Source organism: Mchenga conophoros, linkage group LG18, assembly GCF_057382185.1.
Source record: "Mchenga conophoros isolate Kocher_MC1m ecotype Shallow Benthic linkage group LG18, M_conophoros_male_GT1.1, whole genome shotgun sequence".
NCBI classification, from domain to species: domain Eukaryota; kingdom Metazoa; phylum Chordata; class Actinopteri; order Cichliformes; family Cichlidae; genus Mchenga; species Mchenga conophoros.
This window is the reverse complement of record NC_140543.1, coordinates 23,760,001-23,778,964: the sequence shown is the minus strand read 5'-3', so window position 1 is coordinate 23,778,964 and position 18,964 is coordinate 23,760,001. Positions and strand designations below refer to the sequence as shown.

The 18,964-nt window shown below is 40.7% G+C and overlaps 3 protein-coding genes across 4 annotated transcripts; all 3 read left to right on the top strand.

Annotated features, from left to right (window-relative positions):
* Positions 1–1,615: 1,615 nt before the first annotated feature.
* rbp1.1 (retinol binding protein 1, cellular, tandem duplicate 1) lies at positions 1,616–5,822 on the top strand. Its single transcript, XM_085253538.1, has 4 exons — positions 1,616–1,823; positions 2,025–2,203; positions 2,864–2,965; positions 5,217–5,822. Exons 1-4 carry the CDS (start codon positions 1,751–1,753, stop codon positions 5,265–5,267), a joined length of 405 nt encoding a protein of 134 aa, XP_085109664.1. The 5' UTR covers positions 1,616–1,750; the 3' UTR covers positions 5,268–5,822.
* Positions 5,823–6,718: 896 nt separating this feature from the next.
* rbp2b (retinol binding protein 2b, cellular) lies at positions 6,719–9,778 on the top strand. Its single transcript, XM_085253537.1, has 4 exons — positions 6,719–6,838; positions 7,994–8,172; positions 8,729–8,830; positions 9,638–9,778. The coding sequence occupies exons 1-4, from the start codon at positions 6,742–6,744 to the stop codon at positions 9,689–9,691; spliced, it is 432 nt and encodes a 143-aa protein (XP_085109663.1). The 5' UTR covers positions 6,719–6,741; the 3' UTR covers positions 9,692–9,778.
* A 473-nt stretch (positions 9,779–10,251) lies between these two features.
* On the top strand, positions 10,252–17,952 carry copb2 (COPI coat complex subunit beta 2). Of its 2 annotated transcripts, none has more exons than XM_085254712.1 (22): positions 10,252–10,409; positions 10,845–10,982; positions 11,112–11,198; positions 12,112–12,238; positions 12,373–12,521; positions 13,024–13,170; positions 13,292–13,391; positions 13,496–13,638; positions 13,810–14,009; positions 14,147–14,257; positions 14,352–14,440; positions 14,541–14,647; positions 14,884–15,027; positions 15,146–15,276; positions 15,459–15,666; positions 15,810–15,920; positions 16,046–16,260; positions 16,380–16,518; positions 16,616–16,753; positions 16,928–17,005; positions 17,162–17,290; positions 17,500–17,952. In XM_085254712.1, exons 1-22 carry the CDS (start codon positions 10,407–10,409, stop codon positions 17,593–17,595), a joined length of 2,790 nt encoding a protein of 929 aa, XP_085110838.1. In that variant the 5' UTR covers positions 10,252–10,406; the 3' UTR covers positions 17,596–17,952. The 2 variants fall into 2 exon arrangements, with proteins under 2 accessions (XP_085110838.1, XP_085110837.1); XM_085254711.1 differs by having other exon boundaries at positions 17,159–17,290.
* The last annotated feature ends 1,012 nt before the right edge of the window (positions 17,953–18,964 follow it).

Genomic DNA, 18,964 nt, shown 5'->3' with positions numbered 1-18,964 from the left:
TCAGAGTTGTTGAGAATGGCTTCTAAGATCTTTAGTTTGCATCTTTCCAACCATCTCAAGTGGCTCCAGTTACACAGACAGCTTTTCTCACCAGTTTTTCCAGTCTCCTTGCATCCTGATGCATCCGTCCTTTCTTGTATGAACAGTTCAGGCTGGTGGAGGTGGTGTAATTGTGCCAGCGATATTTTCTTGGCACACTTTAGGCCCCTCAGTACCAACTGAGCATCATTTAAATGCAACAGCCTACCTGAATATTGCTGCTGCCCATGTCCATCCCTTTATAACCACAGTACACCTATTTTCTACTGGCTGCTTCCAGCAGGATAACCCACCATGTCACAAAGCTCAAATCATTTCAGACTGGTTTCTTGAACGTGAAAATAAGTTCACTGTGCTCAAACAACCTCCACAGTCACCAGATCTCAATCCAATAGAGCACCGTTGAGATGTGGTGGAACTGAAGATTGACATTATTGATGTGCAGCCAGCAAAGCTGTGTGATGCTTTCATGTCAATATGAAACAAAGTCTCTGAGGTGTCCAGCACCTTGTTTAATCTGTGCCATGAAGAATTAAGGCAGCTCTGATGGCAAAAAGGAGGTCCAGAGCTGTACTAGTAAGCTAATAAATACTTAATAAAGTGGCCAGTGAGTGTACATCTTAGTTGCTAGGCTTCCAGGTAAGTAGACTTGAATCTGCATCTTTTCTCTTCTTCTTTGATTCGTATTTCTTATGTGAGTGTCACTGTGGGTGTTTCTACCCAGCAGCTGCCTCTCCTAACAACAGCGATTCCTTCTTGGCTCTATTCATTTTCACCATTGTCATCCACACACTGTGTCTGTGAGGCCCGCGTTTCTTCCACCAAAGGATTTAAAGTAATCCTGACAGTTGCTCGGTTACGGGAGGTGTTTTCTCACTGAGACCAATGGCTGAAAGCGCTGCTATTCCATTGATTCTAAATAGTGGCGATTATGATGATGGTGTGTGTCTTTGCCTGTCTTTCAGTCAGCAAAGGATTTAGGCGGTGTGTTGGCTACAGCGCGCTGCCCAAAAGAGAGATTATCAAATTAATTGAGTTATTTAGGCGAGACAGAAGATGTGACAGACATATTGTGCCACAGATAATTGTTTGAGTTGGATCATTTTAAGCTCAGGTGATTCTGCTTTTGTGCTGTGAATATTATCCTCTTAGCATGCTCCATTCAGCCATTTTCACTTGCTCTCTGAGTGATTTCTTTTGTACTCATTTAGTCTGACTGTCGATGGCTCCGATATTTAATTTAAAAAAAAAAGAAAAAAAATGATTCAAACATCATTGAAGCAGGCCTCATTTTATACAAAAGAATCAGCTTTCAGGCCAAATCTGACACACGTGGCTTCATAAATAAACAGGCCTGTGTCAATTAATAGAGAAGGCGTATTGATCCTAATCCCACCTAAACATGTAAGCATTCTCCAACATAAGGCACACAAGTGTTTACATGCATACCGCTGGTTCCCAGCACAGTAAAAGCGTGGTGAGGATTGAGAGATTACGTGGTGTTGGCATTGGGAGGGAAGTGGGAGGTGCCAGTAAGATTTTCCGTTAAAAAAAAGAAAAGAAGTGAAACCCAGCAGGGTAATCAGATTAAAATGAGTTTGGTTCAAATTGGGGCTTTTGAGAGTATTTTCTGCACTCCATCCCCAGCAGATGTCCACAACAGACATCCTCATTCTCTGGAAGTGAAGAAACCAGCAGAGGAACAGCCAACATGGTCCCTAATCTGACCGGATATTGGAAAATGATTTCCAATGATAACTTCGAGGAGTATCTGAAAGCTCTGGGTGAGTTTATTAGTTCAGCAGGGAGTCAAGCCCAGAGAAGGAAGGCACAGATCACAAATGTACAGCTCGAAAAAGCAATGATGACATTATAAACCTGATCTTTACACAATCTGAGGCAATTCTTTGTGCGTCCATATATGCATAAAACCTCACTGCTTCTTTGTTTTCAATTCATTTTCTGTCACCTTGCTCACGGGCCAGATGTAAACATTGCCATCAGGAAAATTGCCACCTTGCTGAAGCCTGACAAGGACATCGTTCACGAGGGTGACCACATAATCATCAAGACTCTCAGCACCTTCAAAAACTACAACATGGATTTCTACGTGGGCCAAGAGTTTGAGGAGGATCTGTCTGGAGTGGACGACAGGAAATGCATGGTAAGATTTTTTACTTTTTGTACTTAAATGCATCTGTAGTTAGGAACCTGCTGAGACTTTAGCTAAACATCACAGATGAACCACACTGCTGCCAGGTGTTGGGATCTTGGGCAGTGACACACAGGAGTGCAGATTCTGTGGGCGTGTAAACGATTTCCACCCTTCAGCATAATGAGCACATGGTGTTGCAAGAACTGGTTGTTTTATACAATAGCAGAAAAAACATCTACCCACTCATAAAAGTTTCCTCCAACTTTTTACAAACTCTTATAAATTGTTGTAAAAAGGAACAATGTCAAAAGCTGCATGGAAAGAACTGGTCGAGGATAGAACTCATATTTAATCAGATTATGTCACTGACTGCTGAATAGGATCACAGATTATTTGTGGTCCCCATCGAAAGCCCTTTTTTTGTATGCTTATAGGGTGATTTTAGTTAAGCCTTAAGCTGTTTGGAATGCCGCTAAGAGGGAAATTCACATGTTTGTGTGTAAAGATCTATCTGAATAATTATGGAAAATGGTGAGAACTGGGTCACTCATTCAGCTTATTGTATTCTGCATACTAAAATCAATATGCTCTGTTTTAAGAGTAGTAAGAGATCCTTCCCTGATGCCTCGTGCTTTTTTCACTCTCTCTCTGTCTTGTGATGTTTTGCAGACCACCATCACCTGGGAGGGGGACAGGCTGGTGTGTGTGCAGAAGGGAGAGATCGAAGGGAGAGGCTGGACCCACTGGGTGGAGGGAGATGAGCTTCATCTGGTAAGAAAACATCAGTCCCTGCCATGAATATTAATGCATTCAATTTAGACACTTTAATCCAAATCCAGAATGCCTCTCAGCGCTGTATGTGAAGAGCATTGATTTTTATGTGGGACTCTAGCATGAATTAACTACCAGCTCAAGCTGCAGTAACATTACAGTCTGTATGGAGGATTTCTGACAGTTACACAACTGACTCACAGCCAAATAATTATTTCCACTTAATTAAATAGCTCTGCTCACATATTTGATTCCCAAGTGTTCCCTCCAGATGCAAACTGCATGATTAAAAAAAAAAAAGTGCATACTGTGAAATTAAAAGCCATCCAAATTCTTCTACTCTTGTAGTTGGCACCTCTGTCAGTCATTAGGAGCAGAGCCTTCGAGTTAGCCAACAAATGCATCATAAATGTTTTTATAAAATCTGTTAAAGCGCATTTGCATCTGAAAATACATTAACGCAATAAGTAGCCCATTAGTGTTTTCATTAGCACAGCATTATCAGATTTTCCTGTGTATGATTACGGCCATCAAAGCTAAACAAAAAATAATCTGCCAAGTTATTTGGTTTAAGTGATGCTAGCAGATGTTTTCAATCAGCTTGCCTGAAATTAGTTACAGTATTAGTGGAGAGATCCCCAGAGCCGGTTTGAGTGTAGAGCAACAGAGACCCCTGGTGGCTGACACATGAACTGCAACTGGAAATGTGTATTAATTCAGTGTAAAGAGGGGCGACTTTTTTCAGGTCATTTGAAGGATTCAGTGTTCTTTTGTGGGTCAATAAGATTTACCCATGTCTTTGGGAAAATAAATAATCAGCGATCAATAAAATAAAACAACATCAGTGATCTCTGTGTTACAAGGTTGAACGGACACAAACCAACAATCTTGTCGTGATTAAAGAGACTGTTAGGTATTTTAGTACCATGGTAACATTTACTGGATATTGTTTTATAGTGACATTATACAGGAAAACTCTGTCATTCAATAAGGCCCCTTTGTTTTAGTTATTTTTCTCTTTGACCCAAGAATTGATGTGTGAGAATCACAGGCTGGTACAAGGTTGAAATACCACAGAGATCACTCCCTCAGCTAGATTAGTTTCTTAATCTTTTAGACGCCTGTTGAAGGCCAAATGGTTTGTTTCAGATTTCACTAATGAAAGAACTCTTTGTTTTGTGCCTTGAAAATATGTCGCTGAGATAATCACAATTGTAGCTGAACTGATAAACTACACAAAGGATGCTTCTTCACCCATGGGCAGGAAGACGCTGCCTTATCTTGGTCTGTACTGGTTTAAACTGATAATCTGCTGTCTCATGAATTTTACCCTCTATATAAACTGTTGTACTTGTGAATAAAGTTGAGTCAATTTGGGAAGACAATCTGAAGCAGTCTCTGTTTTCTTGTTCTCCCAAGCTGCTCCCGAGCTCGTACTAACACGCTGAATGGCATGCTTGAATATTACTTGAGAATATATTTGACTGTGTTACAGACTAAGGGACATTCTCTGCTGATAGGTGAAGGTACATTCTCTGCTGATAGACGTCCACGCCTCGGAGGAAGTCGATCCACGGATTAGGCCCTGGAAACCGTTTCCTTCAGAGACTGCTTTGTTCTTCTCGTTTATATCTTGCAATAGTCCACAGTGCTGCCATATTTCATGTTTACGTGCTTATCTTGGCAGAACTTGATAGGTCTTTTTAAAATGAAATAAACTACAGGGTATTATTTTTCTTTTACTTTTAAAGCTTGAACATCTTTTTTCCTTGTTTTTTTTTTTTTTCTTTTAAATTTTAATTTTTTTAGGGCGGCGTGTAGTAGTGCAGTGGTTAGCAGTGATGCCTCATGGTCCTGGGTTTGAATCCACCGGCCTGCAGGGACCTTTCTGTGTGGAGTTTTTTCACATTCTCCCTGTACCTGCATGGGTTCTTACCTGCGTCTTCCCACAGTCCAGAGACATGCATGTTATTTTAACTGGTGATTCTAAATCGGCCACAGGGTTCAATGTGACCTTGAATGCCAGTGTTTGTGATAGCTCTGATGTTTTTAGCCCCTCCCCCCTTTCTAACTACAAGTTGGTAATTTTTTGTATCACTTTTTATGATTAAAGTAAACACCACTTACTTCTGGTTAATGATGACACTAATCCTTGTCCATCTACTGCTTAGAGGTTCTCATTGGTCAGCATTACTTTCTGAGTCTCTCACATGTCTGAATAAACATATCAAACATGTATTTTTCTCTCCAGGAGCTGAGAGCTGCAGGAGTTGTTTCCAAGCAGGTCTTCAAGAAGACTTAAAGCAGCTTTCAGTGAACAGTCTGGTGCCTGCACCAAAAACTGGCTCAGAGAGACACATCAGGAACAAACTCTTCCTCTAACATACAGTCCGACTTTCCTTTTATCCCTCCAGCCTGTCCGTGTGTTCATGTTACTGTAGTGAATTCACCAAACACACGTTTCTGTTCCATCATGCTGTTGCCTTACTTTGCCAAAGGAATTTCTTTGTAGCACAAATGGGCAAGTTGACATATAACACCACAAAATCCAATACTGTGTATTTGTTTCAAGGTGGGTGCTTTGATTAGCAGGTTTAGATGTGCTGGATGCATGCGTAAGTGCCATAGCTGTAGCTGATCTGATGGGCGAGCCAGCTGGGAATGTTGTGGATGCAGTGAAGAGAAATGTATTGACTTAGTTTTGTAAATGATTACAACTGAAGGACGATGGTAAGAGCAGAACTTGGCTGAGATGCTCAGTCTCCAGAATAAAAATGTTACATGTATTTGTCCCAGTTCCTTTAAGACTGTGGCTGTGAATGTTGAATCAATCAATAAATGAAGCTGTTCTAAACCATCCAGTGTATCAGAAGCTCTTTTGAGATGAAAATACCTCTCTTCCCATGTGAGAGAAATCTCTTTGCTTCCTCTTGCGAATGAACCAAACAGCTCAGGTCACATTTAGCTTTGAATCACTTAATCTGTCACCTCGCTTTGTGCCATGTCATTACCAATTGGGCATAATCTATACGTGCTGTGCAACTCACTTGCTCATTCTTCGCTGCTGCTTCAGATTGTGCTGCTCTTTTGACTCCTTCCTGCTGCTTGTTGTGCATTCACACACAGGCACCTCGCCAGCGTATACCTGCAAGCTCTGTTGACTTATCATTCCTCAGAGGAGCTGTTATTGATTTATGTCCTCTTGCTTTGGGTGGTTTAAAAAAAGTTCTTTTATGAAGGAGTGAGGTGTCGACACAAAACCAGAGAAGCGTGTTTATTCTCAATAAATTTGTTGGTCATCGGCTGAAGGTGGGCTCTTTTTAAGTCTGCGTTTCAGTTATAGGTGCCTCAATGTGATTATACTGTAGCATTAAACCTTCTGGAGGGGATCTCTGGAAAACAAAAAGGTTGGGTTGAACTTTATTAACCTTCAAACCTGTTCAAAGTTCAAATGCTCTGGTTGAGTTTGCCATTGAAACAGACCAAACAGTGTTAGCACTGAAAACAGAATAGCCTCTCCTGGCTACACATGCGCATTGAGAGCGATGGTGATGGTACACTTTAACGTGGATGCCCACAGATGTGCCTGTGGTAACCTCCGTCAGTGACCGCAGAAAGCACGTCCTCCCCCTCAGAAATAACTGCCACTGCCAATCCTCTTTAAGCTATAAACTCACTTATCAGTTGCACTCTGCCCCCGTGCCCCCCACTCATATAAAAGCAACACAGCATTAGGACACCCTGCCTCTTCCCCACTCCCTACACTCTTCAGTCACATGCCAGCTTCACCAGCTGCAGCCATGCCAGCAGACTTTAGTGGAAAATGGATACTGGAATCCAGTGAGAAATTTGAGGATTACTTGAAAGTACTGAGTAAGAAAACTTACATCCTGATATGTTCAATTTTAGACTAAAATGTCTTAGTTATATGATTAAAGAAAGATTAAAAGATTTGAATACTTTTAATCTTTTTCTTAACAGAACAACCGTCTAATTTTGAGCTACTTACTACAGATTCTTGTTGAGTAAAACTGAGTGTGATTATACATCATACATACATATTATGCTGTGAAAAAGTATTTGCCCCCTTCCTGATTTCTTAAATTGTTGCCTAGTTGTCACACTTAGATGTTTCAGATCATCAATGAATAATTAATATTAGACAAAGGTAACATGAGTAAAAATGAAATCCAGTTTTTAAAAAATGATCTTATCTATTAAGGGAAAAACAGTCATCCAAACATGTTAAAAAGTAATTGCCCCTTAAGTCTAATAAATGGTTGTGCCACGCTTGGCAGCAAGTACAGAATTAATGCAATAGCTGGCAAAGACTCTTCACATCCCTGTGGAGGAATTTTAGCCCGCTCTTCTTTGCAGAATTGTTTAAATTCAGCTACCCTGGAGGATTTTCAAGCATGAATGGCCTGTTTGGCACGTTCAGAGGTGGACTTACTGGTATGTTTCAGATCATTACCTACTGCATAACCCAAGTGCTCTTGAGCTTCAGGACACAAACTAATGGTCAGATATTCAGGAGTTTCTGGTAGAGAGCAGAATTCGTGGTTTTATAATTTAAAACATGGTTTTTATCAGCGTCCAAGTCCTGAAGCAGCAAAGCAGCCACCGACCATCACACTACCACCACCATGTTTAACTGTTGGTTTGTTGTACTTTCAATACAATGCTGTGTTAGTTTTATTCCAAATGTAACAAGACTAAAACCTTCCCAAAAAATTTAATTTAACATAGGACCAGCTTTGATCCTTATCCTCTTTCTTCATCATTCAGAAACAGCATTTTGCATTTATTCAGGTTTTCTTTGTCTATGATCTGAAACAAGTGTGAAAAATATGGAAAAAATAAGAAATCAGGAAGAGGGCAAATACTTTTTCACATCACCGCAACATATAAAATCACAGCTAGCTATATTACTAATATGTAACTAAGGAGTTACCACAGTTCATCCGCACTTCATCATCTGTTCCTCTTCAGATACAGCCTGAACAATCTTCTGTAATCTGCTCCTAGATATTGACTTTGCTACAAGGAAAATTGCCATCTCCCTATCTCAGACCAAAGTGGTTTTCCAAGATGGGGACAAGTTTGACTTCAAAACACTGAGCACCTTTAAGAATTATGAGCTGGCCTTCACTGTAGGGGTGGAGTTTGATGAGTACACCAAGGGACTAGACAACAGAAATGTCAAGGTAAGATAACCACTGGAGTCCAGATGTGATAAGTCAGTCCTTGCCCATGTGTGTCCAGGGTACCTGAAGCAAAAGGTTCTTAAAAAAATGAATCCATCTTTCATGGTAAATGGTAAATGGCCTGTATTTGTATAGCGCTTTTCTAGTCCCTAAGGACCCCAAAGCGCTTTACACAACCTGTCATCCACCCATTCACACACACATTCACACACGCTGGTGATTCATTTCATATATCTGTAATTAGTATTCAGTCCTGTATATTTCAGACTGATTTATAAGCTAATCAGTGTCAAGTTTCATTTAATACTCTGCACTAGCTGATGCTTTAATGTTTTAAAAAACGAGCAAATAGGCCTATGATAAGTCAGTGCTAAAAAACTAGCATAAAAGCAAGGATAAGCTGGTTAGTGTTCATTAGCCTTCGGGTTATAAATCCGAGCATGTGAGCAGCAGTGATATAAGCTTATCTGAACATGAAATTCCTTATCACAATGTTCAGACAAAATTACATTACGGCAGCTAAAAACTGGCTTAACTGTTTAACTGTTGTCTTCAGAGTCTGGTGAAGTGGGATGGGGACAAGCTTGTGTGCACTCAGAAAGGCGAGAAGGCCAACCGTGGCTGGAAGCACTGGACTGAAGGAGACAAACTCTACCTGGTGGGCTAACAGTGCTTCTGATATTTAGATTTTTCTTTTCTTTTTCTTTTTTGAAAGATTTGAGACTGAGCGTGTGCTGAATGATAATAAAGAAATGTGTCCCATTAATGCAGAGCTTCCCAAAGTGTGGGGCCCGCCCCCTAGGTCGGGCACAGAGCCATTGCAGGGGGGGGCGTGGTATGAAAAGGGAAAAGAAAACCCAAAAACGCTTGGACACTGCTAGCACGGGGCGCCCACTCAAACGCAAAGCACGGGATGAAGCATAGTTATATATGTTTCCAAACCAACTTCATTCTAAGCCAAAGACTAGAAAATATGATGAAGCATATCCTCCCTTTGGTTTCACTTGCACAAGTGCCGAGGTAGGTCTCCCTTGCAGAATTGGTTTTTCCTTCGTCGGGAGCAGCGCTGGGCTCTTCAAATCACGGACAAACAGTATCCCACATTCTTGATTTTTAGTTCACAAACACTTGTTGTAATGACTAACTACTCCTGACATTTTGGAGATGTTAGCTCTTTATACAGTAAAGTTACAGCGGGATACAAATAATATCCTGCCACAATTTGTTCCCCCTGTTCAAATCACGGGCAAACAGTATCCCACAGTTGTTTATGTTTTTAAAACCATTTTGCTTGTAAAACAAAGAGGGCCCTGGCAAAAAAAAAGTTTGGGAACCACTGCATTAGTGGGAGGTGTTGCATAATCAGGATATGACTGTTAAGTATAAAATGGCCAGCTATAACATTGCTTAATGTTCTTTTGATCCCTCTGCTGAATAACATTAAGAGATTTTTCTTCCTCCACAGGAGCTGACATGTGAAAGTGTAGTTTGTCGTCAGGTGTTCAAGAAAAAAGAATAATAAAGTCAATGCTTCTAAATGAACGTGACATGTTTTGTTAAATATATGAGCAGAATGAATTGATGAATAAAGATGCTTTGAGAACCATATTGTATCTATCTATCTATCTATCTATCTATCTATCTATCTATCTATCTATCTATCTATCTATCTATCTATCTATCTATCTATCTATCTATCTATCTATCTATCTATCTATCTATCTATCTAACTAACAACAGACAATGATGTGATAGTAATGGAGAAAAAATAACATATTTTTACATTTTTATTATAAAACGGACATAAGACTGAGCTGACAACAAGGTTAGGACAATTTTCATGTTGCTTTCGAAACAAATAATTGACAACAAATTACTCATCTTAAAATATGACATTGGAAAGGCGCTCTGTTTATCCTATAGGCTAACCATGGATGGTGGTGAAGTTATATTTGTATAGCAACTGATATAATAGAATAAAAATAGACATAGGATATAGTCTTTACACACAGCATAGAATGACACCGTGGCAGCTTGACGACTGACTGCAGCAAAGCTCACGGATGTTGTCACGTCAGCACTTGCACGGCTCAACTCACGCGAGATTGCGTTTCAGGAAGTTCCACGTCAGTGTCCACTAGGCTGTTCACTGGAAAAACGCAACATTTGGACCCCGATTGAAACTGTTCGCAACACATTTCTCTGATTTTATTGTGACAACACGGGGACAAAACATGGTAGGAGGCATTTTAAACATCCCAGAGTGTGTTTTTGTTTGTATACATACCAACTTATTTGTTTTAAAAAGAGCCGTGAATCAATGTCAAATAATAATATCTTGCAGCTAGCTTAGCGGCTAATTAGCTTGAGTTAGCACGAGAGCTTGTAGCTTACGGCCTTTTAGGATTTCCAACCTAAGCTTTTTTTTTTCCAGTGTTAGCATGTGGGTACATTTGTGTTGAGTTAGTTGCGCAGTTATTACTAACGGATGCACAGTTACAGATTTATCTTGATTAAACGAAATATATTGAGTTGAATGCTATCTGCTAATCGATGCTTTGGTTTTGCTACCAGTTGTTGTTTGAAGCTTCATTGTTTTTAAGATACACTTTAAGTTCAATATAACACCTGTAACAGCGCTTGGAAACACTGATCTCTTTCCGTCTTTTCAGCCTCTGAGGCTGGACATTAAGCGGAGGCTGACAGCCAGGTCAGACCGGGTGAAGAGTGTGGACCTTCACCCAACTGAGCCATGGATGCTGGCTAGTCTGTACAACGGCAGCGTCTGTGTTTGGAACCATGAAACTCAGGTACGAAGCCAGTGTGACAGTCGTGCCAAATTGCTTATATAAAAAAGACTGCTGACTTCACATCCATATAGATGATCACTGATGTGTCGCATCCATATGTTGCAAACTATAAGCCGGCTCTCTTTTCAGACTCTTGTCAAGACTTTCGAAGTTTGCGACCTGCCTGTCAGAGCTTCTAAATTTGTGGCAAGGAAGAACTGGGTCATCACAGGAGCGGTGAGTAATATTTACTTATTTCTGTTGGGATCACAGCTCAGAAAAAAAAAGCTGACAAATTCAAAGGTGCTGTATGTTAAATGAAATACTCCAAAAAGTTTAAAATGTTATGGATATTATAAACAAGACATGGCAAATGAAAACATGCTCTTGTGACTGTCATGGATGGGGTTAAAAGACTGACCAGTATTCTCGATAACTTAGATAGCATCCTCTTTTCTGAAAAACTGCTTTCAGAGTGTCAAGTTCCAAATCACCAACATTTCTGGTCCTGTGGATCAGCTTAATGCCCCATCAAACACAACAGAATAGAGAATGCCACTGGCCACCAGAGAATATTGTGCATCATCCAGAAGATATTAAAAGAGCTCAGTCATTTCAGAAAGTAGATATTCCTCTAGCACTTACTGTAGGGGGTCTTCTGTATTTTTATTGAAGTTCAGTTTTTTGTTATTGTGGTCATTCCCTGTGTCTGCCCAGATCTCATGTATAGAAATACGAATCATCAGTGTTCCAATCCTCCCCAACTAGCTCCATAGTTTTTGTCACATTAAGATACAGATTGTTCTGCTCACACTATGTAACAAAGTTGCCGCCACAGCATAGTTCCTCATCACCCTACCTGATCCCACACATGCTGTGGTCTGCCACTCAAATAGTCAACTACCAGGTCACTAGGGAGACATCCACCTGCATCTAGTAAAAACAACAGAAGTGCCAAATAGTAACTTTTAAGTAATACTTTTAAAAACTAATGACATGATTTTTTTAAGGATATTGTTATCTTTCAGATGTTATGTGCACTAAGTTTTTGAGGGAGTCACATGATCATATCTTGTTTTCCAATGTTGTTAAAATCTTAAAATGATGTGTTTTCAAGTAGTAACTCAGCTTTTTTATTATCCCTGTGTAGGATGACATGCAGATCCGTGTGTTCAACTACAACACCTTGGAGCGAGTCCACATGTTTGAGGCACACTCCGACTACATTCGTTGCATTGCTGTCCATCCAACCCAGCCATACATCCTCACCAGCAGCGGTACGCTAGTAAACTCATGATTTCTTTCTTCATTTAGTTTTTTGGAAATCTGTGGCATTCTGCATACACATGCTCCACAGATCATACTATGAAGACTTGTCTTTATGCATGACTGTGTTTTTGTGTCATTGCAGATGACATGTTGATCAAGCTTTGGGACTGGGAGAAGAAGTGGTCATGCAGCCAGGTGTTTGAGGGTCACACTCATTATGTTATGCAGATTGTCATCAACCCCAAGGACAACAATCAGTTTGCCAGTGCTTCCTTGGACAGAACAATTAAGGTAGGAGCCTCTTGCTTTGTATTTTCTCACTTCTGCTTCTGCTAAAGCTGAGTCCTGTTTCCCGTGGTAAGACTTGAGAAGGTTCATGATCTTTTAAGCATTTATGCAGACAAGGGTATCCGGTTGGAATTTGAGCTTATACTCTTAAAAAAAAATCAACTTGTCAGCATTTAAGGTAAAATGTTTATTATTTTGTGATGGTGCACAGAAATTATGTGGTAAAATAGCTTTTTCTTTTTAAAATGTCATCAGGCCAGTGTCTGCTTTTCAGATTTTATACTATAGTGAAATCCCACAGCAATATTTACTTCACTTCAAGGTTTCTGGAAATTAGTCCTAGGAGCTAAATGTTTTGGAGAGTTCTGGAGGAATAGTATATCTGCACCGTGGATTGTGAACTGTGGGTCATACACTATTGTAGGTTCCTTAATGACTATAAATTACACATATGTAGTTAAAAGTTCATGAAGTATTTGTAGTCATGTTCTTGGGGTTCTTACAGGTGTGGCAGCTTGGCTCTTCATCTCCCAATTTCACTTTGGAAGGTCATGAGAAAGGAGTAAATTGTATTGATTACTACAGTGGAGGAGACAAGCCCTACCTGATATCTGGGGCTGATGATCGCCAAGTCAAGATCTGGGACTACCAGGTAGGAGAATTTCACTTGATTTTCCTAATGTTGTGATTATTTACTTGTGCTACTGCGGTAAGAGTTGGTTTAGCATTGTGTGCATGTGAGTGTTTCACCCATTTGTCGCTGTGTGTTGTAGAACAAAACCTGCGTTCAAACTCTGGAGGGCCACGCCCAAAATGTCTCTTGCGTCAGTTTCCACCCAGAGCTGCCCATCATCATTACTGGATCAGAGGATGGTGAGCAGGAATCCCACTCATCCTCACCTGTGCACCCACAAAATGCATCTTTTGCCATCTCATTAATTATTGCTTTTCACACTGTGTTCTCTCTCCCTCTACAGGGACCGTGCGTATCTGGCACTCGAGCACTTACCGCCTTGAGAGCACACTGAACTATGGCATGGAGCGAGTGTGGTGTGTGTCGGGTCTCAGGGGCTCCAACAATGTGGCGCTGGGCTACGATGAAGGCAGCATCATTATCAAAGTGAGGGAAAGGAAGAAGACAAAGACTCACTATGAATTTGAAATTTATTAATTTATAGCTGGATTTTATCAAGGTTATCATGTTTTGTAAATGAATTATGTGTTCAAAACTTAAATCTATTTTCATCCTCTTCCAATCTATCTTCTTTTTCCGTCATCCACTCCTGGATAGGTGGGTCGGGAGGAGCCAGCCATGTCTATGGACACCAGTGGCAAAATCATTTGGGCCAAACACAGTGAAATACAGCAGGCCAACCTGAAGGCCATGGGTGATGCCGAAATCAAGGATGGAGAGAGGCTACCTTTGGCTGTCAAAGACATGGGCAGCTGTGAGATTTACCCTCAAACCATCCAGCACAACCCTAATGGAAGGTAGACATGCACTTGGTCCAGCCCTTTTCTTTTTTTTATAAATCCACAGAAATGAGCATCACAGATGTTTGTTTCTGGTCATTTTATAATAACATTTCTATCAGAGGAGCTTCATTTGCAGTTTTTCCATTTACCAGGTTTGTTGTGGTGTGTGGAGATGGAGAGTACATCATCTACACCGCTATGGCACTGAGAAACAAGAGCTTTGGTTCAGCACAGGAGTTTGTGTGGGCACACGATTCTTCTGAGTAAGTGAACATTTTAAAACGTAACTTGAGTGTAACTTTGCCCTAATCCTTTGCTACTCTCTTATTGAATAACATCTGTATTTCTTTGTTAAAGATATGCCATCAGAGAAAGCAGCAGTGTCGTCAAAATCTTTAAAAACTTCAAAGAAAAGAAATCGTTTAAGCCCGACTTTGGAGCTGAAGGTAATGAAATCTTAGCTTCTGATGGATTTGTGGTACTGGAAGTGGAAGTATGTTGGCTGTCTTTCTCACCAGACGTTTTCCCTGTATTTCTGCTCTACAGGTATCTATGGAGGTTTCTTGCTTGGGGTGAGGTCGGTGAACGGCCTGGCATTTTACGACTGGGAGAACACAGAGTTAATCCGCCGCATTGAGATCCAGCCCAAGCATGTAAGACTGGCTTTCTTCTACTGAGTTAGATATTTGTTCTCAGTCCTGGTCCCTGTTTATCAGTCTGGAAACTCTGTGCATTTTTAATTGAAGTCACCACAAATTACTTTTGTGCTTCTCTAACCTTATTTTTAGCACTGGCCTATATAAATAAGTTAGTGAGTGATTGTCAGAAGCTGTTGTCCAGTAATTCTAGTAGGGTTACCTTTTTCTTTCTTTTTTCTCATATTTTTCAGATCTTCTGGTCAGACTCTGGTGAACTGGTCTGCATTGCCACAGAGGAGTCCTTCTTCATCCTGCGCTACCTGGCAGATAAAGTCGCTGCCTCCCAAGAGAACAACGAGGGAGTGACAGAGGATGGTATTGAAGATGCCTTTGAGGTAGGTGTGTGGATGTGAGTGCATTCACATCCTTTGTTGGAAGTCAGTGTTTAGAATAGCTTAGCATAATGTAATACTTGATCTAAGAAATATATTTGACCTGTTATGACATGTTCAGGTCCAGGGAGAGATCCAGGAGATTGTCAAGACTGGGCTCTGGGTTGGAGACTGCTTCATCTACACCAGCTCTGTAAACAGACTCAACTATTACGTTGGAGGAGAGATTGTCACAATTGCACATTTGGACAGGTAAGAATACAGACTATTTAGGCTCGAGTTGAATAGAATTGCTCTCCCGACTTTATTAGAAACACAGTCCAGCAGTGCAGAAACTCAGCAGATGATTACAGTAAATATGTAATCTACAAAAAGAATAAGTGGCCTCTAAAATTAGCCTTGGTGCTTTTTCACACCTACTTCCTTTTCTGCAGGACCATGTACCTACTGGGTTACATACCTAAAGATGACCGTCTGTATCTGGGAGACAAGGAGCTCAATATCGTCAGCTACTCCCTGCTGGTCTCCGTCCTGGAGTACCAGACTGCTGTAATGAGACGGGACTTTGGAATGGCTGACAAGGTGCTACCCACTATCCCTAAAGAGCAGAGGACCAGGGTGGCACACTTCCTGGAGAAACAGGTTAGCAAAGGCAATTCATTCAGCTTGAAACACAACTGGACTTTAAACATGAGCTGTAGAAAACTGGTCTATTAGAGGTTATTTTAATGGTTGTCTTTTGAGTTGTGAATATGGTTAAGGTTTCAATTTCTTTGGCTCATCAGGGTTTCAAGCAGCAGGCCCTGGCAGTGTCCACAGACCCTGAGCACAGGTTTGAGTTAGCCTTGCAGCTGGGAGAGTTGAAGATTGCTTACCAGCTGGCTGTAGAAGCAGAGGTAAGGACACAGAAGCAAATGCAAACTCTATATCAAAGGCTTGACCTAAATTGTAATTTGATGTCACAATGGATCAGGTTTTCTGTCCAGTACATTTCTGATATTTTTTACTCTGTTCTCTACAGTCAGAGCAGAAGTGGAAACAGCTAGCAGAGCTGGCTATCAGTAAGTGCCAGTTTGGCCTGGCCCAAGAGTGCCTGCACCATGCCCAGGATTACGGTGGCCTGCTCCTCCTTGCTACAGCCTCCGGTAATGCTGTCATGGTGGGCAAGCTGGCTGAAGGAGCAGAAAGGGACGGCAAAAACAATGTAGCCTTCATGACCTACTTCCTTCAGGGAAAGTAAGTGTGAGATGTACAAGCCTGCAGGGGCGAATTGTGGAATAGAACCATGCTGTTGTTCACACTGAAAATGAGGCTACCAGGGTAATTCATGCCTTGCTGCTGTGCTTTCTCCACAGACTGGATCAGTGTTTGGAGCTTCTGATCAGAACAAACAGACTACCTGAAGCTGCCTTCCTGGCTCGCACTTACCTACCCAGCCAGGTGTCCCGCGTGGTCAAATTATGGAGGGAGAATCTGGCCAAGGTCAACCAGAAGGTTAGTTACGTCTTTGAGATTTTTGTTTTAGTTGTTAAACTCAATCAGCATCAGTCTAGGTATCTGTTCTTGGTCATGACCTGCATCTTCATTGTAGGCGGCTGAATCCCTAGCAGACCCTACAGAGTATGAGAATCTGTTCCCCGGGCTGAAAGAAGCCTTTGCAGCTGAACACTACCTGAGAGAAACCTGCTTGGGAACCACTAGGCCTGCTAAAGACTATCCACTTGTTACAGTAAGCTGAATGACTTTGGTTAAAATACTTAAATTATGCAGTGAGGAGACAGTGATTAAAGTACTCACTGAAAGTCCTTGATGACTTAAGTAAAAAAGATGCTTAGTTTTGGGTAAATTAACTGTGTTATCGCTAATATGGCAGCACTTCTGAATTTGTATTTGACATTTTCAGCCCAATGAAGACAGAAACATTCTTGAAGAGGCCCAGGGATACGAGCCCAAAGGAACCTTCCTACCTCCTGTCTCTAAGGTTTGCATAGAGTATCAATATCTCAGTACTTTTGTATTATCCTGATTACTGTTCATTGTTCTGTAGCTTCTGTAGGCTGTAAAAATGAATAGAAGCTGGAGAAATTAGTGGCAAGTACAATTTAAAATTCCCTTATTTAATTCACTTTTTTAGCAGACACAAGATGAAGAGGAGGCAGCAGCTCCCATTGCTGCAGTGACACCTTCACAGCCTGAGCCTGCTCCTCCTGCAGCAGTGGAGAAAGAGAAAGAGGCTGAAATCTATGAATTCTCACAGAAAGATAAGGTGAAGACTTTTGCTCCTTATTTTTGATTTATTATGCGGTCACAATCAATCCCTCTTCTAGTGTGGAAGTGATGACTTAGGTTTTATTCATACAGAACAACTTGTAGCACATACTGTTCTTAGTTGATGAAGTGAAATCGAATGAAAATTCAGCTGGAACATTGTTTAAAAAAGGATTTTCCTTTTTTGTACGCGTCTCTCTGTCCTAGACTCTGGATGAGCTCGAGGTGGACCTGGACAACATGGAGCTGGATGACATTGACACCACAGATGTTAACCTTGATGATGACTTTCTCGATGATTGATTGAGACCTGCCAACAGTCTGCTCCCAAGCACTCTATAGAGCATATTTAAAAGAAAAAGAGAGACCAAATCCCTTTTCCCCACTTTTTTTTTCTTTTGTATTTGTCCGTAAAAATGTTATATTGTCATATCTGCCTACTGCAGTGTTTGAGTGGCAGATCATGATATCACTGATGTTTTATCCACAGAAGAAAGGTAGACAGACTCCCTCATTTTGTAAACCATTTATTGTTTGAGAATTTCTGAAAAACTGTCCACTGGGCTGTATTTTATTACTCTTTGCTTTTTGTTTTTCTTTTTTTCTGTTGTGGAAGTGAACATTCATTCAGTCCAATAAACTGGTTTCTGTACATATTCACATTTGACTAAAGAGCGTCTTACTCTTGATAGTTATCGCAAAAACTAACAAATGTAGCTTTTAATAATGAAACAATAATAAGTTCCTCAGCAGCATTGAGTGTGTCAGGGTCCAGCTGGGGTCTTTGCTCATCATCTGCAGCCACTTACTGCAGCACTGAGCAATTCCTGAGATGGTGTGGTGTACGGCTTGGCCACGCATCTCTAACTTTTTAAGGAGTTTTGGTGGTTATATCAGAATCAGCATACTTTATTAATCCCTAAGGAAATTATGTGGGTTACAGATGCTCCAGTACAGTAACAGAAACAGACTAGACTTGTAGTTTGTTAATCTCCACTGTGCAAACTATTGCTCTCCAACCTCACTGTTCCACCTCCGCTTTCAACTTAGGATATCATAGCCTCTTCCTCTCGCTGGCCTGACCCATGCCATCCTCCCATTCTACTGCCAGCTGTATAAATTACACAGACACATGCATCGCTGCATAATAAACAGCATAATAATGCATAATTATTTAGAAAATTCCAGTGATGCAAGTCTTGTAATTGTCAGAAAAACAGACCTGCTTTTAAAAAAACAGGAAAACCTACAAACGTCTTTTGGCACCAGCAGCATTTGTGTAATTAACATTAATAGTGTCTCTGTTGCACCATGTAGGTGTGGCAGTAAGTCAGACTCGACTAATATGCAGCCTTTACTAAGATTCAAGTTGTTACTCTCTGTATGAGAAAGGCCCATTGTGCATCTTCTAACTGTTTTGGACAGGTTAAACGACTTTATGCTCGTAAACATGTTAAAAAACAAAAACACTTTTACTGCAGTGCACTTAAGTGCATTCTTTTAGGTTGTTTTCTGAGTATTGACACAATAACTGGCATCTCAGAAAGCAGTTAAAACTTGCTCCACATGCACAAGGTGCAATATTAGTATGAAAAGATATCATTTATTCCCCATAAAGAGTACTTTTATCTCATAGTACTTTAACTGTAGCTTCAGACTTTTTAAACTGTCA